Raw genomic sequence first — 23686 nt, forward strand, 5'->3', positions numbered from 1 at the left:
CGAGAAAAAAGTAGTCCCGAATCAAGTTTTGAAAATCATCGTACGGGATGAAGTTTTTACGATCGAAAGTCTTAAAATGCATCAATAAAGAGTAACGTTCGAGAAATACTCGAGGAAAAATCGATCAGTACGACGGATCGTCGATCAGTACGCATCCGGACGTCCGGATGGCCGAGGAAATACTAAGTCCCGAACCAAGTTTTGAAAATCATCGTACGGGATGAAGTTTTTTACGATCGAAAGTCTTATAATGCATCAATAAAGAGTAACGTTCGAGAAATACTCGATAAAAAATCGATCAGTACGACGGATCGTCGATCAGTACGCATCCGGACGTCCGGATGGCCGAGGAAAAAGTAAGTCCCGAATCAACTTTTGAAAATAATCGTACGGGATGAAATATTTTACGATCGAAAGTCTTAAAATGCATCAATAAAGAGTGACGTTCGTGAAATCCTCGAAAAAAATTCGATCAGTACGATGGATCGTCGATCAGTACGCATCCGGACGTCCGGTTGGCCGAGGAAATACTAAGTCCCGAACCAAGTTTTGAAAATCATCGTACGGGATGAAGTTTTTTACGATCGAAAGTCTTAAAATGCATCAATAAAGAGTAACGTTCGAGAAATACTCGATAAAAAATCGATCAGTACGACGGATCGTCGATCAGTACGCATCCGGACGTCCGGATGGCCGAGGAAATACTAAGTCCCGAACCAAGTTTTGAAAATCATCGTACGGGATGAAGTTTTTTACGATCGAAAGTCTTAAAATGCATCAATAAAGAGTAACGTTCGAGAAATACTCGATAAAAAATCGATCAGTACGACGGATCGTCGATCAGTACGCATCCGGACGTCCGGATGGCCGAGGAAAAAGTAAGTCCCGAATCAACTTTTGAAAATCATCGTACGGGATGAATTTTTTTACGATCGAAAGTCTTAAAATGCATCAATAAAGAGTAACGTTCGTGAAATCCTCGAAAAAAATTCGATCAGTACGATGGATCGTCGATCAGTACGCGGAATCGTCGAGAAAAAAAAATCGAGTCCGAGAAATCCTCGGTCCGGGCTTGGAATCATCGAGAAAAATCTATCGCTAACGAGAAATCGTCGATCTGCACGCGGAATCGTCGATCAGAACATGCGTCAGTACGATCAGTACGTGTATCAGTACGTACGGATGGCCGAGAAAAAAGTAAGTCCCGAATCAAGTTTTGAAAATCATCGTACGGGATGAAGTTTTTTACGATCGAAAGTCTTAAAATGCATCAATAAAGAGTAACGTTACAAGAAACAGAAATATATTATGAAAATACATTTACGATTTTACTAAGATTTGACCCATTTGATTCAATTGGTAGAACTTCTACCACGCTGAAGCTCTACACTATAATGCCATCTGGTTCCTGTTTTATATAAGCTAAGGTAAGCTCTGAAACTTGATTTCTCTCATAAATGTATTTTAGACTGCCATAGACTTAATTAAGCACACAAATAAATAGATTTTCAACAGTGCCTTGTGTACTAAATACAACGTTACAAGAAACGGAAATATATTATGAAAAAAAATCTTACAAGAAGATGCGATTGTAGTATTTGAACCAGGGTTACAAGCGTTTGAGGCATGAGAACAAACCATTGCACCAACTAAGAAATTTCAATATATGTGAGCTTTAGTAGTATATATATATTGCACCATTTACGCCTAAAATATATATAAATTACACGTGAAAGAGGGATTGAACTCGGGTTTATTGTGCTAAAAACATGTAGAATTAACCACCAAGATACATATCTTATTTGGTAGTGTAGACGAAACTTAATAATATAACATATCATGGCATGTCAAAAATAATTGGGTATTTTTAACTCTGATTATATGATATGAAACTAGAGACAAACACAAGCATATTCATATATTCAAATCACAAATCCATGAAAGAATTGAATATGAAATCTCAGTTTAAAGTATAAAAAGTTAAAAACAAGACAAATAAAAGCTCGATTGTCGATGAAAACCAGACCGGGCCGCTTTGCGACCCGGCCACGACGTAGCCCTCGAAAAATTAAGAACACAGAAAAAAGAATCGCTCGATTCCGACAACTCTACTAAAAGTTATCGCGTTTTAAAGTTTTGCAAAACCCTATTTCACATCAATTTCACGACGTAGGCAAAGTAGAGGCAAGGAGAGATTAGAACGCTGGATTAAATTAGGAAATATTCTTATTAACCCTTATAATTTCTAATTATTTACGATTTATGCCATCCCTTCTAACATAAACAATAGAATACGCCTCTTCTTCTTCGTGGTAGCTCTCTCTTCTTCGTGCTAGCTCTTCCTCTTCCATAATCTATGTACCAAGGGTGCTCACGATCTCGGACACACCATAGATATATGCGTATGTAACTCTTCTCCTTTGTTCGTTTTTGTATAGCTTCAATCGATTTAGGGTTTCTCAGTTTTTTTGGGACCAGTACGGAGAAAATTGCAGAAAAACTGGGCTGGGGCTTGGTGGAAACGATTTGCCTCTTTTATGCATTTCTTCTACTGTTCGAGCTAATTAAATATGGTTTTTTTTTTCTACGATTTCAGAACCTGCAACTTTTGGATGCAATTCTCCTCTCCTTATGTAAACGTTTATTGCTTCTTCTCTTAGTTCCTATGCCAATTAATTCTGGGTAACTGTAATTGCGGAGAACAAAACTCTAAAAGAACAAATCACGGCTTAAATTTCGTGGTTATTAAATAACCTATGAGCTTACAACGCTCTAATGCCATCTGATTTCTATATGCTAAGGTAAGCTCACTTCGATTCTATGGTTGTATGATTCCTCTTATGTTGTTGGTTCCTTTAAACTGAATGTTTTGAAGCCTTCTACTGATTCGTTGGATCTTTTCTCCAATTACGTCTAATGTTCTTATAATCTTTCATTGAAGTTATACCGTATGCTAAAAATAATCTCTCATAGCCCTGAGCTTACTAGACGAAATTCAGAAAGCATGCTCGTCTTACGTTTATGGCTTCAAAATTTCTTCACTTTGCTTTGCATGCCCTGTTGTGATTTTATGCTTTTCGTCTTTACCTTAATGATGAAAAGGACTTCTCATTCTATGCGACAATGAATTTAACTTATGGAGCTTAATTTACTAATAGGAACAGATCCATCAATACATAAACTTTAAACTTACAATCCAAATTCTGAATTTTTTTAAATACATATGTTGAAAACCAAAGCATTCAGGTCTTTTATATCTCTGTTTCACTTCCACAAATATATTATTTTTCTTTTAAATTATGCTTATCTATGTAACTTTAAGATAGCTCTTAAGAAGGAAACCTGTAACCTTCACTAAGTCTCTCTGAATATACATCTCTCTCTCTTTAGTTTAACATGCGTCACATAACTAATTGCATGTCTAAGTATAATATTGAAAGACAAATGCTTCTTCATTTACTTCTTCAAATGCCATCTTTATGATTCACGTAGAAGCTCATCACCTATATCCTACAACACTGATTTCTATGATTCATCTTATGCTTCTCGTTCCTTTAAAATGAATGTTTTCAAGCCTTATATTGATCTTTTCTTCAGCATATTGTGTTGTCTATATGCCATTTCAGTTCTTATATTTTTTTCAGTTAGTTTTGTTGGTTATTTAAGTTTCAGTCATTGCGTTTGCATTAAAGGAATATTCATTTCCCTAATTGTTAATTGTTTATACCCAATTGGATCTTACATGGCCATCTTAGAAGATGAAATTCTTAAACAATGTGAAACTATAGAAATATTTTTACCAATGTAAACAAATATTTTAATCTTCACGGTGCACATACAATAGTTTGATTTGTAACTCTCACCTCTTCAATTTTGTCATTGTGAAGATTATAGGTTTATTATTTAGGGTACTTTCAGTTACAGCATTTGCATTAATGACATATTAGAAGGAACTTGTTGAGTTTATTTTTTGTTGTTTATTATTAAACGCTTCACTCTACTTTAATTTGTTCCTTCTTTCGGTTCAGAAATGCGGTTGAGCGTTTGAGCCTTAATTTCATCAACGAATGTACTAAGCCTGGTCGGGAGCTATTTCTTTAACATACACATAGTCTAACTACCTAGTAAAACATCTATATATCTAATATATCAACACAGATTAACGTTTATATGCTTTGTTTGCCATGTGCTCTGCCCCGCTAACACTCTTTTACATTTTCATGTGATCGTACCATAATTGGATTTTTGTGGAAATTGTTTCCCATATCTCTTATTGATCTATTTATTTCAATACTTTTGTGTGTGTGTGTCATGAGTAGTTCAAGTATTGTACGAACTATTTAGTTCACAATTTATATAAATGTAGAGACACACATACGTGTCTTTTTTATTTTTAGTAATGAGTTCTAGGTTTTTGTCTCTTATCAATCTTCTTCATCTAAGTCAATTGTAAATTTTCTTTCATTAATTAATTAATATGTGTCCTGTTTTCTCTCTTTTTACATTAATTAATGTGTATCATGTTTTCTCTCTTTCTTTTAGCATGCTCAAGACAGTAGTGAACAGTACTACAAAAACAGTTTGGCTCCATTAACGTCAATAATAAACATGCCAACGAATTTTTGGTGCTCCTAATATTTGAGATTTGTATCATTTACCAAAAACTCAAGAGGTGTATATCTCTAGCTCCCTCTGTACAATAAGATTTGTATCATCTACATAAAAATTTTTGGGGAGGATATAGGTCTTCATAATTTAGTTGAGTCAAAGCGTCAACTAGATAGTACTATGCGTTTTTTTGCTGGATAGAGGAATGAGATAAGAGATAGAGATTATAGCTTTACGGAAATATCTCTATGTTTTTTTTGTCATGAATCCAGCTCTGATGGCAAAAATTTAAGCTATTCATGGGAGTCTGAAGTCTTTACCTTTTACGAGAATATGCACTTGCATCACTTGGTCAGATTGGATCAAGTATGTATCGAGTCTTTAATTGAAAATGGGGTTTAATCAAGTAAGTAAACATTAATATATCTAATATATCTACACACATTCTCACTGAGTGTTTATATGTATTTGGGGTGAGTTCACGTTTCCACAGATGTTGAGATGCTACCACCTCACACCTCATCTGTGATAGTACAACCATCATGTCATGTGTCCCTCCCACATTTTTTTGTTTGGAAACAAAATAGGCCTACTTTAAAGGGTTTAAATCATAAGTTTGTTTACTTGGGATTAGACTATTCACGTAAGTGGTTTCCATTCCATGTGATTGTACCATAATTGGTGCATCTGGAAATTCTTTCCCATATCTATTATTTATCTATTTATTTATCTCACGATTTTCATATATGTAGAGACATAATAAGTCTCTCTTTTTTTTTCTCCCTGGATAGAGTAATGTAATATGAGAGAGAGATTATAGCTTTTCGGAAATACTGTAGCTGGCTGAGATCCACTTTATCTTGAATCCAGGTGTGAAGATGATGATTTAATCTATTCATGGGACTCTGAAGTCTTTCACTTTAAATTTTATTTTTCTCTTAAATTTTTAGAAAAACCTCAAATTAAATAAATAAAACATTAGAATAATCTTAATATAATTATATACTGGATCACAAAAACTAAATATAATGATACATATATTAAAAATATCCAACGTAAATAATGGAGATGAATCTTTTCAATTTCATTCCCTTGTTTTGCGATGATTAGAATTGATATTTTTAACTTTTGTTATAGCCATCAAAACTTTTATTTTACATATGTGAATTAAAAATTAAAGACGAAATAGGTATAATCTAGTATGGTGTTAGGAAAAATTTTTTTTGAGAAAAAAATTATAATCTTTCTTAAAATGATGTTTTCATTGATTTCAACCCATATATTGTAACAAAACAATAAATACATGAATATAATATAAGAGGATGATACAATGATTACTTATAAGAAGATAATGTTGACAAAAAAAAAAAAAAAAAAATCTAAAATAGACAATGGATATGAATCTTTAAAAAATAAAAAAAAAACTAATATAGAAATTAGAATTTAAATTTAAGCTTTTACAATGATATTTAATTTGAGTTAATAATAGATAGTATTGTATCATAATATTATATATTTGAAAATATTAAAAACAAGAGAGTGGAAGCCATGTAATGTATTTTCTATATATACAAAAAATGTTGTTACACTATTATTTATTTTAATTATACAATATTAAGATATTTATATATATAATTTACATACATATGTTTTGAATTTATTAAACTTTTTAATCTTCTACTTTGATAAAAAATTTCTTTAGTATTTACATTGTTTTGGATAAAAATTCGTTGTCACATATATTTATTATTATGATACTCAAATATTTAGTTTTGTTAGTTTATATAAAGTATAAATTCACACATAAGGTATGCAATTATTAAAAGTAAAATTATTTTGTAATTGACAAACTAAATCTGTTTCCTATAAAGTTATATAAACTACAATCTAGTTATTTAAAGATAATCTCAAGGATAACGTCTATTTGTTATAAATCTTTTTTATATTCAACTCAATTTAAATATTTATAGGATTTAAATTGCTAGGTTGTATTATAAATATTTTTTAAATAAATTCTTTTGTTTTAGAAAAAAACTTAAACCACAAACGTTGAAGAGAATAAACATTATAATTAATGATCTTTAGATCATTATTTATTGGATCACAAAAACTAAACTGATGAGTGATGAGTATATTAAAAATAATACATAACATTATGAGAAATTGTTAAAAATGTATTTATAACTTGTAAAACCTTATAAAAAATTTGTAAAACCTTATAACTTGTAAAACCTTATAAAATAGCTTGTAAAATCTTATAATATCTTATAAATATCTTATAAATACGTTGTAAAACCTTTTAAAAAACTTGTAAAACCTTATAAAAAACTTGTAAAAAACCTTTAAAATACCTTCTAAATTTTTCCTTATAAATTTAGTATGAGTGATGAGTATATTTATAAGGTATTTATAACTTGTAAAACCTTATAAAAAACTTGTAAAACCTTATAACTTGTAAAACCTTATAAAAAACTTGTAAAACCTTATAACTTGTAAAACCTTATAAAATAGCTTGTAAAATCTTATAATATCTTGTAAATATCTTATAAATACGTTGTAAAACCTTTTAAAATACATTGTAAATTTTTCCCGCCAAAAATTTAACGGCAAAAAAATTGCAGAATCACTTTTCCCGCAAAAACAATTTTTGGCGGGAAAAAATTTTACGGAAAAATTTTACAAGGTATTTTAAAGGTTTTACAAGTTTTTACAAGTGTTTTGGCGGGAAAAATTGCGGGATCACTTTTCCCGCCAAAAAATATTTTGTATTTTGTGGACCTAATTTTGTTATATTTTCTTATATATTTGTGATATCTTTTATTAAAAGAAGGGTAATTTAGTCATTTTGTACATAAAGGGGGTATTTTTATAAATGGACAGCCAAAGGAGGCATTTTTGAAAAGGGGTATTGAAAAAAGGGCATTTTTGTGAGTCTCCCTAACATTATTTAAGATAAGAAAGTAGTATGTAAGAAATTTAACAAAAATATTATTTGATATTACAATAATTTATTTATTGTAGAAAATGGAGATGGATCTTCTCAACTTGATTTTCTTCTTGAGGAATGGTTGGAATTGATATTTTTAAAACTTCATCATTAAATCTGCAAAGTATATAATTTTTAATTAAAAACAGAAATTATAGCCATCAAATTTTTTAAGATACATTTGTAGTTTTGGATTAAAAATATAAAAATTAAAAAGGTATAAGTATATTCAAGTAACACATTAGAATAAAAAATAAAATTGAAAAAAATCTAAGATATATGCCATATAGTTTCTAAAAACAAAATTTAGAATCAAACTTGTACAATGATGTCTCAATTGATTTTTCAACCCATGCAACAACATAAAAACAAAGAAAGTATTTAGGGTTAGAGATATGGTGGAATTCGAATATTTGAGAATGACTATTTATAGAATGGAAAGTGATGGAAGTTACATTTTAATAGTTATTAAATTATAGGAGTTACAATTTGAATTTATCATGTGTTTAAATGACATTGAGTGGAGAAAAATATAATTAATACACAATTTGTATGATGGTTACAATTTGGTATTAAATGGTAGATTAATGTATATGCATAAATGTGTTGTATTTGTGGTTTAGTTAGAGATAAATATTATTATATTTTTTTTTTTTCAAAATGTGAATTGCCAAATGGACCAATAAAGAGAGAATGAAACCTTATTTTTTTATATATGATTTGTGACTTAGAAAAGATAAGGGTTGTAAAAAGGACTAAAAACCAAACCAGTCACACCCTAAACTAATCTAGAATGTAAACATAGTTCAGACGAACCTCTGTTCTTTATTAGGAACCACTTAAACAATCCTTACAAATATGTTTAAGAAGATTTACATGCATTCAACACGACTGGTCACTGACCAGTTCCTAACTATTCAACTCGCTGACACAATAACAATTGTGATTCACTCTTTGTTTACTCACCAAGAACCCTAACAAGCTTTTTTGCTTTTGCTCTTGTGATTTATCTGTGAACGGCTAACCTAAACCTAAAGTCTAGATTCAAAATATATAGGTGCATCCATACATCTCGTAGCTGACATAGTCTCCATATTTTCAATATCTCCAAATCTTCTATTTCTTGATTTTTTTAATATCCTAAAAGATATGCTGTGGATGTTTGATTCACACACTCAAGTATTTATGTATTTCTGTGCTAAACATCTCAAGATCAAAATACAAGACACAAATACGTGTAGAAAATAGTATGAAAGTATAGACAAAAGTGTAGAGAAAAAATAGTATAGTATTAGCTTTGGTGCAAGGATTCAATGTCCCCATTTTGGCCATGGGGTCCCATATTTATACAAAGTGATTTACAGTAATTGGTTAATTAATATAATAATTTCTCATAAACATGTCCATTTTGATTCTACAATAAATGTCATAACGTCTTTGTTAGAATTGTTTTGACCCCTTCATGGGCCTTCGAGTGCTCGACCTATTTACTTGATTCTGAGCTCTTCTTTCTCTTTGGCATCTCCTCCGAACTCTTTGGTTTGCTTAGCCATATTTGGAGACTTCGGTTTGGGCACTCATCTTGTTGATTCTCACTTGATTGACTTTTGATCCACGTGGTAATCTTTGGACGGATCCGAACTTAGAGTTCGAGATCCGACACCAACAATTAGCCACCCAAGTCTTTTGAATTGTTGCTTTAGTTCGGAGGACTTAATAACTTAATGGTGAAGATTGCTCCATACGATCTTTGACTCCGTGATTTTATGTGTCACGTCCCTTGGATTTTGGAACTTGCCATGATTAGTTATCTTGAAATCTGTCGTATTTACTTATCTGATTCTTTTAATTTATTATTAAAGCGGGGAAAAACTCTTCCACTTGTCCCACGATTTTTGAGGTGGTTTCATCCTCAGCCACAACTTAATAAGGTAACTTTTTCCTCTTTTCTTATTTACTTAATTTCTTGTATATTTTTTTCAAAAAGATTCCTCTTGCTCTCCCTTCGCTGACTTTAACTCTATTTGTCATTTTTCACTTTGATTTCTTTAACCAAAAAGAAAATGAGCACTTCGCCTGTTAGAATCCACTCCCAGACCGAAATCTCCAATGGAAAGGTCTGGCTCTCCTGCTGATGAGGAGAACCCTGCATCGCCTCAGGATTTACTATATACTTTCCTGGAAAACGTCGCCGATCTTCACTATCATACGAGTACCACCATCCAATCCCTCACAAACATGGGGAGGTTATGCCAGGTACTGGATGAAGTTCACGAGTTTTCGCCTTTCCTCTTCAACCTGAGTCTCCGGAGATCCATCAACCCGGATATTTCCGTGTCTACAAGTTTTATCTCAAAGAATATGGCATGAAGTTTCCCGCTCTTGGAGGTCATGGTTCGGTACCTCGAAACTCTAAAAATCGCCCTTCCTCATCTCTCCCCCAACTTACTCTGAATAATTATGGGGATCCTCATCGTGGAAATGAAGGCATGCTATATTATTGTTGTACCAAAACCTTTGGAGCTCATCCTGGATCGAGTTTCACCAAAGACTTTTAATACTTTCACTGGTTATCCCAACCGGGAGAGAATGCTGATTTCTTACCTACCGAACCAAGATGACAACTGGCTTCCTCCCTGGTTTCTAGTGAAGATGACCCCATCAGTCAAAGGCCTCTCTTCTCGGGCGAGGAAAGCAAGAGACAAAGTGATATATTACCCGCTATCTACCCTCTATAGGGAAAAGATGCACAACTTGGAAAGTCTCGTAGATGAAAAGGATTACTGGAAGACCCTGCTGGTTGACGACGGTAGCCCCGATAGTTCCTGTTCAATGTTTGCTACGAGGCCAACTCCTCGCCATGGTTCCCCACGAGCTCCACCATCTCGGGAAGACCCTCCTCGAGCTTTGCCTCCTCGCGATGCCTTTCTTAAGACTTCCTCGAGGAGTGGTTTAAGAACAAACTTATAGCCGATTTAGTTCGGAAGAATAAAAAGAAACACTACAAGAAAACAGGTGATTTGCGTGGAAATATTGCGAGGAACAATATGCGTCGCTACATAGCGCGTAATGAGCGTGGAAATAGCATCGAACTAACATTCGATGCTACTTCGTCGCTACTTTGAGTGGAAATTATTCATCGCAACTTCGATGTCTAACTGCGTGTAATTAGCGACGAATTAGAGTGGAACTGGTGAATTCGTCGCAAAAGCTACGCAAATGAGCGTTGAATTTGCATGGATGGGTTCGATGCAGATCTGCGATGCATTTGAGACGAATTTATGGTGGTAGGTGAGAAACGTTTTAGAAATATGCTACCTTATTTGCCTTCCTCACAATTTCATCGCTAAAATACCATGCAAAACCTCGCAAACAGATTTGTATGCCTATATAAACCGACGTTGTGATGAGTAAATGGATAAGGGAACATATTCTCTCTTCAAAATTAAACAATTTTCTTCAAATCTTTTCTTCAAAAGTTGTGTATTTTTTAATCTTGGAGTTATATATAATATGCCGTCTCACGAGATTTATATTCGGCGGGAGTGGATGTATAAGCCCAAAGATTCTGATGGATCGGTGACACAGGAGTTTGCAGATGGGCTAGAAGAATTCATGATAACCGCAAATCAAATGCCGCTAACGCAAGAAACTAGTAACATGTCTTGTCCATGTCGAAAGTGCAAAAATGGTCGATATTTTTCTGTCAAAACCATCGAAAAGCATTTATATAATAGAGGGTTCATGCCAAATTATTATGTTTGGTTTTGGCATGGTGAAGAAAATATAGTGAATGCATCGTCTAGTAATGCTAGTTTTCAACATGAAGAAGAACCTCATATTAATTTTGAGCATCAGCAGTTTGATTATAGTCAACCAAATCATAATAGTTTTCAAGATATGGTCCATGATGCATTTCATGAAACGACAACATTCTCTGATAACCCTGAGGAGCCTAGTTTAGATGCTCGACAGTTTTATGATATGTTAGATGCTGCAAATCAACCAATCTACGATGGATGTAGAGAAGGAATGTCTAGATTAAAACAGATAACAACTTATCTGAGGTTTGCATGGATTCATGGACTGAATTAATTAACGAGATATATGGACTGAATTAATTAACGAGATATAGCCAAAGGATAATTTAGCTCTTGAGTCATATTATGAGATACAAAAGTTGGTATACAGTCTTGGGTTGCCTTTAGAGATGATAGATGTTTGCATTGATAATGGCATGGTATTTTGGAAAGAAGATGATCAGTTGCAGGAATGTCAATTTTTTGGAAAGCCAAGATACAGACCAAGTACAGGATGAACAAAGATCCCGTACCAATGTATGTGGTATCTTCCAATAACGGATAGGCTAAAACGACTATATCATTCAGAAAGGACATCTGCGTCAATGATCGCATGCTGATCATTCACGTATAGAAGGTCAGGTCACACATCCACTCAGATGCGAAAGCTTGACAACAATTTAACACGGTACATTCAGACTTTGCAAGAGAGAGTAGGAATGTTTATCTTGGTCTATGGACTAACGGGTTTAGTCCATTTGGTATGTCTGGTAGGCAGTATTCTTTGTGGCCGATAATAGTGACACCATACAATCTACCTCCAGATATGTGTATGCAACGGGAATTTTTATTCTTGAGTATTTTAGTGCCCGGTCCTAAGCATCTTAAATGTTCTCTTGATGATCAATGAGTTACAACAGCTTTGGTATACCGGAGTTCATACATTTGATTACTCACAGCAACAAAACTTTACAATGTGTGCAGTGCACATGTGGACCATAAGTGATTATTCTGCATACGGAATGCTATCAGGTTAGATTATCTTGTCCATATTATCTTGTCCATATTGCATTCATCGGACATATGCATTTCAACTGAAGCATGGTTTGATTTTCATCGTCATTTTCTTCCGATGAGTCATCCGTATAGGAAGAACAAAAAGTTATTTATGAAGAACAAAGTGGTCCGTGCACCTCCAACTGTATATATCTCTCGGAAAGCCTTGGTTGAGCATATAGATTATTAGGGTGCTCAAGAAACAGATACATGTGGGGGTAATTGGCACATCCTCGCAAATATGCCAGATTGATATCTGGTTAATCACAATTGGCACAAGAAAATCATTTTTTGGCAACTTCCTTATTGGAGGGATCTTCTGTTGAGGCAAAACCTTGATGTAATGCATATCGAAAAGAACTTTTATGATAACATGATGCATATAGTTTTGAACGTGCATGGACGTAGTAAAGACACTTAAATACAAGACTGGATTTGCCAGATATTTGTTTGCGGTGATAGTAGGATTTTAACTAAGATCAATTATCCTTAAAGTACTATCATGTCATTGTAGTATTTAAGGTGTCAATCCGATTGGGTGAGATGCTAACAATCAAGATGTAATCAGAATTCACTAATTCAGGCCAAGCATAAACAGGTTTTGGATTATCTAACAGTCCTAAGTGAACATGCAGAAAACAGAAAATCTAGTAGAAATACACAAAATACTCGACCAACACAGCCTGTTTTCCAAGAACTAGATGTGGTCGAGTATCTGGATCAGAAACAGAGAGAGATTGCACAAACTATACTCGACTACACAATCTGTTACCAGACACTAGGTGTGGTCGAGTATACTGGTGAAAACAGGCAAGAAATGCAAAACTCAGCAACAAGCAACAAGAACAAGCAAAGAACAGTAATGAAAAAAAAAAAGAAATCAATTAGATGAGAAATTCCTAAGGATGGGGTAATCAAGTGGCAAAGTCTCCTTAACCTATTAGGTGGCTAATATGCTCAACAAAATATCCCTAGACAACAAGTTCAACACCAAATCAAAGTGCTACCGCAACAGAGACTCTCAACCTAAGCTATTTCCAGACTCAATCACCATTGACCAAAACTAACCTAGCAGGCATTACGAATCAACAAGTTAAAGCCAAATCGTTCTCTATAACCAACACCTTGGTACAGAGACACGAATCTCTGGAATTAGTAGTTCAGGCATTTCATCAAACACCTTGTGGGTGCGGAAATGCTTGGCTTCTAATTCCAGTTGATCAGAAAGCAATTAGCATTAAGAACAACTAATCCAGAAGGGATCTACCAATCAAACTTAACCACCTGGCAGATTAAGGATCCTAAGCTACTCTAATCCATCCTTAAAAACCCTAATCACTACTCAAAATTCATGAACAAGAACACAAACCCAGAAATCTCTAAAAACTTCATAACTTCAAGATCTCAACAAGATAAACAACTTTAAAGAAGGAATCAAATGCAAAAACTGAATAGATTAAGAGTAGTTTGGATTACAAATTTGAAGAAAAGACTAATTGTTCAGCAGATAAAAACTTAACCCTTTGGGCAAAGAGAAATAACCTATTTATAGTAAATCCTAGGAAACCCTAAAACACAAAACGACAAAATACTAAGGCGGTTTAAGGAGACACTCGACTCATGTGATCGAGTAAAGGGAGTCGAGTAAAGCTGCGCCTTTGCTAATTCTTTCTCTGGTTTTGATGTGGTCGAGTGATCTTGATCGAGTGGTACTAAGATGATTGCTTCATCCTCTTCTCCTCCTTGTGCTCAAATTGTCTGGTTGAGTGCGTATTTGAGAAGACTCTGATGCATGTGGTCGAGTGGTGCAATCGAGTGATGGAAGAGTGAGGCGGCTGCGGATACTCGACAGTCGAGTATCTGGTGATGGCTTGGTCGAGTGTTGCAATCGAGTGATGGAGGAGTGACACGGCTGACGACACTCGACCAACATGGTCGAGTGGTTCCTGTTGCTCTTCCTGAGTATACTTGACCAAGTGTGCTGTCTGATCTTGCTCTGCTTCTCCCAATCTGCTCACCAAAAGCTCTAAAGAACCTGAAAACAACCAAAAATGCAATATGTATATAGAACTATCCTAATCATGCAAAGTATGCAAGAATGATGAAGAATGATATGAAACAGTGATGAAACGATGCTAAAGTGATGACAAATGAATGCTTAAAATGAGTAAATTATAGACATATCACGCAGCCTGAGTTGCATCTTACGAGAGATGGGAAGCTTCCAGTTCTAATCTTTCGATTGTCTACGGAGGCAAAGTCAACGCTTTTTGAGTGGGTTAAATCAGATGTCAAGTTCCCAGATGGTTATGTGTCTAAATTTTCGAAGAATGTTGAGCAAGGATAAAAGTTTTGGGGGATGAAAAGCCATGACTACCATGTCTTTATGCAGCGCCTATTGCCTTTTACTTTCACAGAGCTATTACCAAAAAATGTGCATGAGGCAATCGTAGGTATGTGTGATAATTTAATTAATTTAGCCATATATGTAATTACATCATTAACAAACAATCATTTTCATAACTTGATATGATTGCAGATATTGGAACTTTCTTTCGTGACCTTTGCACATGAACTCTTACGGAAGACGGAATACATCAGCTAGATAATAGCATTGCGATCTTATTTTGCAACCTCGAGAAAATTTTGCAACCTCGAGAAAATTTTGCAACCTCAAGAAAATTTTTCCTCTCTCATTTTTTGACGTTATGGAACATCTACCCGTCCATCTACCGCATGAAGCAGCCCTTGGAGATCCAGTTCAATTTCGGTGGATGTACCCATTTGAACGATTCATGAAACATCTGAAAGGAAAAGCTAAAAACCTTGCGAGAGTTGAAGGCTCGATTGTTGCTGAGTTTAACCGAAGAAACTTCTCATTTTTCCTTCTACTACTTTCCGCCTGCGGTTCGAACCATGGAAAAAGGCCTCAAGACGGTATGATGATGGTGGTGTGGCACATGTATATCCTGTTTCAGGTGTTCCTGATATATTCGCATAAATTGGAAGACTTAGTGGACAACTTAAAGAAGTTCGGTGGTCATCTGATAAAGATCGTCAAAGTGCACACACATATATTCTTCGGAATTGTGAATACGTTCAACCATTTGAAAGGTATTCTTTGGTACAAAATTAAACTAGCATGCATATAATATAATATATTTTATTAATATTTAAATTATGTATATATAGTATCATTGCTAACTAGTTCCTCTGTATTTATGTTTGCAGTATTTTCATAACACAAGTGAAAAAAACATTTTTCGATATATATGAGAAAGAAATAGAGAATAAAGCTAAAAGACAAAGACTTCGCAGGATGGTTAAAACAATATGTAGAATAACTTATCTATATATCGTCGGATATTTTTTTTTGTTATTTTATGTGATATATTTTTAGTCTAATTAGTCATTTAATTTTGTCTTCTACATGTACATTATGGGAGAGAGACATATCCTGTTTGGTTTCACGAGTTGATCCAAGGCCCTATCGAACGGATTAGTGCTGCACCCATATACTTCACCCGTGGATATGCTTTTCATGTGAAAGCTCATGGTCATAATCGGACAACAACAAACTTTGGTATTTTAGTTAGTGGTTAAACAGATTATTAGGGAGTGCTACAGGAACTCATAGAAACAATATCCTGGGTTGGTTAATTTGAAATGCATATTATTCAAATGTGATTGGTACGATCCTGTTATCGGCCGCAGTGTGAAGAGAAACAATCTCGGCGTTGTTGATGTCAGTGCATCTCGAAGGTATCAAAGATTTGAACCTTTCATCCTTGCCGCTCAAGCTCAACAAGTCAATTTCATTCCATATCCAAAGATTCAGAAAACTGGGTTATCATGGTTATCTGTCATTCAAATTTCACCTAGAGGACGTATTGTTGGAGTCTCTAATGAAGTACCATTACAAAACACACAAGGAGAGATCCATGTTCCAGAACAAACACTAGAAAGCATCATACTTATTGACCAGAACAATCGACAACTAGAAGAAGCTGGTGATTATTCTGAAATCGAAGATGAAGTGTATGATGAGTTTGATGAGAATTCGAAATCAAATGATAGTTGTTCTGATGATGAAGAATGTGAGAATTAATATGATTGTATCTTTATATTATGAATAATAAAGTTTGATTTTTTTTCTTTCCAAAAATGATCTTGAATAAGAATATGTTCCTTATTCACATATATGTTATCTAGTACTTAGAACTCAAATACATAAATTTGTTCCAATTTATTTGCTTTCACTTTCGTTCTTAGTTAATTACTTTGGTTTCAATGCCTTGTTTCATTATTACTCGATTGTTCCTTTTGCAATATTGATTTTGGATACGTATAATAGATATTATTTGATAGTTATTGGTGTTTTCTAATTGTAGATGGAGGGAAGGAGTCATTATAGACACTATAGGAGTTATGTAGGACGGTCTACTACTGCTACTACTTCACGGTCCTCTCCTCATTCGACTTCACGATCCTTTCCTCCTACAACTTCACAGTTGCCACGGACCCCATCCTTGTCACCAAATTCCACTCTAGTTCATGAGACAGATCAGTCTTCTACTCAGGCTCCTTCCCCACCTGAAGCTCAAGCACATTACAAAATGGGGCTGTTGACACTCGAGGAGCTTCTTGTAAGCCCAGGACGGTCTGGACTTACAAAATTAGACCCTAAGCGTCCCCCAGGAACACAGTGGTAACTTCTTTAATTGTATTATGTGTATTTTCAATACAGTGACAACATTTAATTACTAACTTTTGTTGTTTTCTATAGGTTTGAGATTGATAATGAAGTTGGGAAGGTAGTCTCCAATTGTATAAAAGGATACTTCACTAAACCCCACGCCAACATCTCACAAATACCTAAGAAGATTGTTGACACTTGGTTTCATATGTTTGCGGTAATTGTGAAAAGATCTGAACCCGCTACACAAAATTGGTCAACGCGTTGACTTCCTGGCCTGGCCCAAAACCATCTTTAATTGCAAAACCGCCAACTAATAATGCAAACAAACTCTTGACTTAACCAACCTGCAAAAGAGAGAGAGGTGAGCAATCAAATATCACTTAGTGAGGGCAAGCCTTAGGGCTCACGAAATCCTCATACACAAACACGCTTAGACAATCATAAAGTCTAAAGCTAAGATAAGCAGGCAATCACGTGTCAAAGACACACACACACACCAATTAAATGAGACTATGTCCAATAACCACTACTGTGAGACCCCGTCCCGGAAGTCCCGGACATCTCGGCGTCCGGTGACCATTGTCACACGTTCGTGCCTCCTCCCGGCCAAACCTCCATATTTTTCGAATTTTAACATAGAATTACCTTTACGAGGCTTAATTCTATAATTCTTATCTCTTAACACAGCGGAAGTCTTTCTACCCATGGTCTAATTCCAACCATCCCCTGTACCGGTTTGATCGTCTTTGTCCCTTAGACTTTAGATCAATCATTTACTCGGCCAAGTCATGCAATTTGTTCGCTAACCATTCTAAGTCTAACGATTACATATTCTTTTATCCTTAATCCAATGGTCAATTCCTAAATGTCTAGCTTAAGTAATAAGTTAGATTCGTTTACATACCTTGGCCAATATGCGGATTCGATTCCTCATCGATCCGTCCATTGATCCTTCCCTTAGCCCTTTTTGATTCCTTATTCTATTCGTACAACGATTCTTAACCAATCATGTATTGATGGACCAATCTCTATCGTTACTTAGCCATACATCCAACCAATCTCTACCAGTGGCCGAATCAAGCTCTTGGCTCATTGGTCCATCCGTCCTCCAAACGTACGCCCCTTCGGTTTCATGGTGGACGATCAAGCCCTCGGCTTATTGAACCATCCATGTTTCCGATCCGATCGTTTATCACTACGACCGCCCACGGTTTATTAACCTTTTACCTGTCTGGTCCATGGTGCTCGGTAAAGCCTTTGGCTTATCGATCCATCCATGCGATCCGAACAATATCATTATCACACCCAAGGGTCCATGGATTCATCCATCGGATTATCGTAGGCTAGCCCATGAAATCGTTCGTCCGTCGGCCATTGGTTTGCTCGCGGGTGCAACATCCGTTTTATCCATCGGTTTTCACCGTGGACTTTCCCGTTAGTTATCCGTCGAGTCACCATTGGTCTTACCGATTTCCGATCAGTTTCACCAAGGCTGTGATGTTTGATTCATAAAGGCGGTCGTAATATTTGATATTTACATAGAGAACCACGTTCCTTACTCATTCGCGATGCTTTCTCCCTTTTCCGGTGAGATTGCATCTATGGGCGACCCGTGGGTGTGTTCACTTGCACTTATCCTCCTGCTTCCTCGAACACCTTTCCCTTATGCACCTTCCCTATTAACTTCCCATTAACCATATCATTCAATTGGTCTATCTTTGGATTCGTCAATACTCCCATATTGACAATCTAAGATTTGACGATCCATTTCCTTTTTGTGTCCTTCCCTCGACGATCTAATTTATAAAACGAAAGATCCATCGATCCCATAATCGAGCTATCGATCCGAATCATCAATCGAATCGTCGAACTCTCCGTCCATCCAACTCCTTGATCGAATTATCATTCCATCGATCCGATCCATCGATCAATACCATGATCCGATCATTCGGTCGACCCAACTATCTTACCCGATCCATCCCGTCTCTCCGATGAACGATCCATCTGTTCCGATCTATCTCTTCGACGATCGATCCATCCGTTTCGATCTGTCTCTCCGACGATCAGTCCGATCAATCCATCCAAACATTCCATCAAACCGTTGGATCGGGAGATAGCATGCGCATTAGTTCGGTCGAGGCTCCGAGAATCCGTTCCGATTCTGAAGATACTCGCCGAGCCGCACCCCCTTTCCGTCCAACAACTTTGTGGGTGTTTTGGGACTGTTTTTGGATTAAGATCGTAATTTTGAGATGTGTTCTTGTCTCTTGGACGTTCACCCTTTATATAGGGCTGAATGGTTGCCTCTCCAAAGCATCACATCCGTTCCTTGCACCCTTCTGAAGGGTTGCATCTTTCCGAACGTAAACGTTCGGCTTTATCCACCCTTTGGCCAACAGTAACCATTCGTCGGTAACCGCTCGACCTTACACCTCTTCATCCCGAGCTACCACAGTCCACCAGCTCGAGTGTCAGCTGACCGGATCACCCAGCTGGGTCAGTACTCGATCAGTTCACCGAGCTCGGTTGAGCTGTCGGTCAGCTCACCTAGCTGAGCTAGCTAGTCTTGCAGCTGGTTTAGCTTACCTAGCTGAGCTAGCTAGTTCATCCAGCTTGTCCAGCTCACCTAGCTAGTTTAGCTCAAACGTTCTTTACGGCTAAGTCTTTCGGTCCATTTTCTCGGCCTTGACTACGCCATTCCCAATCTTTCCATGATCATTTCTCCACGATCACTAGATTATCCCGATGTCGTCTAAGTCATCTACCCTTTTCATGACTTAAACGTTTCATTCCTTCCTTGGGTTAACTTGTTCATTGGTCTTTCTCGACCATGATCTAGTTTTCCCTAAAACAAACATGCCCCCTTTAGGATCGCAGGACGCGAGTGTTACAACTACCACGAAGGCAGGCAGGATATGAACGTATATCACACGTCATCTACCCGTACGTACTGGATTCCTCATGCCTTAGCACTTCTTCCGTGCAACCGGATCCCTCGTGCCTCTTGCACTTCTTCTGTGCACCTCATACTTACCGGCTCGTCAGCCATCATGATCTTTTCGGAAAGCTCGTCCATAGACCATCACACAACTACAAGGATCTCTCCTATAGGATTCTCTCTGCGGCTCACCGCATCTTCGTGCCATTAGCACATTCTCTCATCACACAATATATTTTACCACACAAACATGCATTTCACGAATCACACAACCCGTATTAAAATATCTATTTTAATTTATTTTCATATTTAAAATACTAGTTCATTTTATATATAGGTATATATCTACATATAAATACGTATAAATATAATATACAATCACCACCCAAATATATGTTACTTATAATGTAACATATAGGTATGCTCGGCTTAACCTTAAACTAAGTAACTATCTAAACATATCGGTATATGGAAAAGACACCAACTAGTCCTCACCTTAGCCAATCTGGTTGATTCCTCGGTTTAGCACTAGAAACAACGGAAGACCGGTTCAACAATACTTCTGAATCTAAAACGGTTTACATAACCGATCAAAGATTATTTTCCAATAAATAATCCATTATCAAATCCTCCAAATCAATTAATGAGACAATCTTGTTTTAATTGATTTTTGGTGTTTCCTCGATTGAATTAATTAGACCAAAATTTAATAATTTAATACACCACAATTTCAATCACGATCACACTAATTTGGCTCTATAACAAATCACCATTTAACCAGACGAACACATAATTGAATATGGTTTAATAAACTTATCTCAAGCTCCTCAAACCACCAATATAATGATCCAAAATCCCAGCAAACGTAGACTCCACATTAACACACCAAAGCACCACTTCGACAATTCCATAATTCATAACACATGCTTTCGTAATTACGCCTTTCGTTTAGACCGGTTTAGACTCGCGGTTTAAGAATCAAAACAATGCAACAACAACAGACGCAAGTTAAGCTTTGCTGTTACCTTTCTCAGCATTTATACTCGATGGATCTTCTTGGCAGCTTGACAAGGCGGTTCAAGCTCACAGCGGTTAGGACCACATGACCACTACAAGAAATATGGATATTCTTAACACACCGAAAACGCTATAATATCGTTTTCATGGCGGACTCATAAACGCTGTCTTTTCCGGAGCTATCTTAGAGGGGGCACTTACAATAGCGCTTTTTGGACATGCTATTAAATATATCCCTATAATAACGTATAATATATCTTATGATTTCCTTTTCTGTAGCCTTTTTTAAAAGCTATAATATATTGTTTCATTAATCTTTTTCTAGGTTATTATATGTTGTTTAGTAGCTCTTAATCTGAGCTATAATATAACATATTACGTATTATAGCATTTTGTTGATGATATTTTTGCAATTAAATTTAACCCTTTTTGCATTATATATATTTTCTAGATAAATTAAATTTGGTTAACAATTATATTAAATATATTTATTCCATAGAAATTAAACATAACAAGTCTTACAAACTCTAATCCAAACCAAATCTTAAATAACTCCTAAACAACAATGCTAAGCATAACGCTTTATGAGAGTGTGGGAGAGAAACCGAGGGATCAATCTCCCAAGGCCTTGGAGATGACTGAATGCTTAAGTGTGGGAGAGAAACCGAGGGATCAATCTCCCAAAGTGAAACTCTTTCTTGATGATCACTCACAAGACTCATCCCATCGCACCTGCCAGACAAGTGTGAAAGATTTAGCTATCGATCTTCAAAAATGAAAAGTCTTGCTAGACATATACTCCAAAAAGATGAGGGAGGACGCACCAACAAGCACCTCCATTTAGAGTTTGGCCACCTATATGGGTCCAAGTCATAGACTCCAGCCACTACACCAGCGCATCTGCAATAAAAATTGAATTTAAATTCTCTTCCAAGAAAATTAGCTCCCTTCAACACAAAGACAGAATCAAGAAAGCAACAATACCTTCTCTCAGGAGAGTCGTTCATTTCAAATCGCATTATGAATCTTGTGCCTATGCAAATGGGATTCCTGATGCTTGTGATATACTTCTCATAAGGAATCACAAACTCTGCATGCGTCGCTCTGTATATAAATCCATGAATCAACATTCTAGTTCTTTATTTCTTACTAAACCTAGTTAAGAATCATTACGAATGGCAGTTTTTCATTTTTATATTACCGTGGACTGTAAAACACATGAAACATGCTTTTTGTAGATACAGTCATTAGCCACAAGAGACCGAATGCTCGAACATGAGTTCTTCTCAATGATTTAGTCAGGTAGTCCATTTCTTGAACTTGCTGCTCTTCTTATTCCTAATCTCAGCTCTCCATATTCATCTCTACAAACGCTGATATTAGTAACAAATGTAACATTCGGATCACGAGTTTCAAACAATCAAAAGCAGAGGGAAACACTATCAATCTATTTCAGTTAAAATGAAACCTTATGATTACCTCAGAAAGAGAACGACATCACAAGAGGTTAGATTTTTTTGACTAACAATTGTTAGTATACTCCAACCAATGGTGATTAGATGCCACCTTGGTTGACCTATAGTACAAAGAGGCGGAACTAAAGATGCAGAAGTAAGATCTAGTTGGAAACATCTTCACTTACAGAGAGAAACAAAACCAGTCTTCGTAATCTGATCGTGATGAATGATTTAAGAACAGCTTCACCGACGCCGGAACGAGAACCTGTACTCGTCATCTCAACCCTCTTAACTCGCTTCACTCCCCAAAAATTGCCCGAGCCACCTCTCTCAGACCCTAAAACGGACATAAACCCCAAATCTCGAAACTATTGATTAAATGATTTCAGTGATAAGTAGTAATAAATAGGATTCAACCCTATAGGTATAGACTGAGAGGTGGGGATGAGAAATTACCATGGCTGCATCTGAGATCTTAGAAACAGAATCCTCCGTAGTAGATGTAACCAGATCTGAAGTTAAGGAGACAGGAGACGATGCAATTGACGGAGAAGCGAAGGGGTGGGTTTGGTGGTCGCGACGGATAAGGGGCCATCAGAGGTGGGTTAGGGTTTGGGTGAGTTGGGGAGAGGGAGGAGGAGGAGGAGGAGGGGGAGGAGGATGGGGAGAGAAGGTTTAGCCATAACGGCGGAGACGAAGGAGGAGTAGATCTGAAACGGCGATGATAGAGGGTTGCTCTCTCAAGAGCTTTTCAATTTATTTATTTTTTTGTTCAATTCTTTTGTATTCTGTTTTTTTCTTGTTTCTAAACAATATAAAGGCGAATGTTCACAATGGTGGTAAATGTCCTATTTTTTGCCTAAGTGTTGGCGCTCATGACAAAAATTTAGGTTCCGAAAACTCCCGCTTATTAAAATTTCGATCTAGCGTTTTTAATATGCTATAATAGAGTACTCAAATCCAGAATATCTTTTCGATAGCAGTTACGAAAATTGAGCTATTAAAATATGCTATCAATGCCCATATTTCTTGTAGTGGACTCAACAACCCAATGCAAACAAAGCAAGACAACATCAGAAACTTCCTGTGCAAGTTATAGAATCAGTCTAGGGTTTCCTTACCCTT

At 36.1% G+C, this 23686-nt stretch overlaps 1 protein-coding gene and 1 long non-coding RNA gene across 3 annotated transcripts; one reads left to right on the forward strand and one right to left on the reverse strand.

The window, feature by feature from the left end:
- Positions 1 to 1011: 1011 nt before the first annotated feature.
- On the forward strand, positions 1012 to 5494 carry LOC110230181. Of its 2 annotated transcripts, XR_002333322.1 has the most exons (3): positions 1012 to 1197; positions 2439 to 2801; positions 4543 to 5494. It is a non-coding gene; the product is annotated as an uncharacterized LOC110230181 (long non-coding RNA). The 2 variants fall into 2 exon arrangements; XR_002333321.1 differs by lacking the exon at positions 4543 to 5494 and having other exon boundaries at positions 2439 to 2907.
- A 16062-nt stretch (positions 5495 to 21556) lies between these two features.
- On the reverse strand, positions 21557 to 23287 carry LOC9320309 (auxin response factor 4). Its single transcript, XM_021030429.1, has 5 exons — positions 23018 to 23287; positions 22306 to 22898; positions 22089 to 22208; positions 21929 to 22004; positions 21557 to 21836 (listed from the first exon to the last, which is right to left on the reverse strand). The coding sequence occupies exons 2-5, from the start codon at positions 22413 to 22415 to the stop codon at positions 21810 to 21812; spliced, it is 333 nt and encodes a 110-aa protein (XP_020886088.1). The 5' UTR covers positions 22416 to 22898; positions 23018 to 23287; the 3' UTR covers positions 21557 to 21809.
- Between the last annotated feature and the right edge of the window lie 399 nt (positions 23288 to 23686).

This window comes from Arabidopsis lyrata (assembly GCF_000004255.2).
Source record: "Arabidopsis lyrata subsp. lyrata unplaced genomic scaffold ARALYscaffold_3, whole genome shotgun sequence".
Lineage (NCBI taxonomy): Eukaryota > Viridiplantae > Streptophyta > Magnoliopsida > Brassicales > Brassicaceae > Arabidopsis > Arabidopsis lyrata.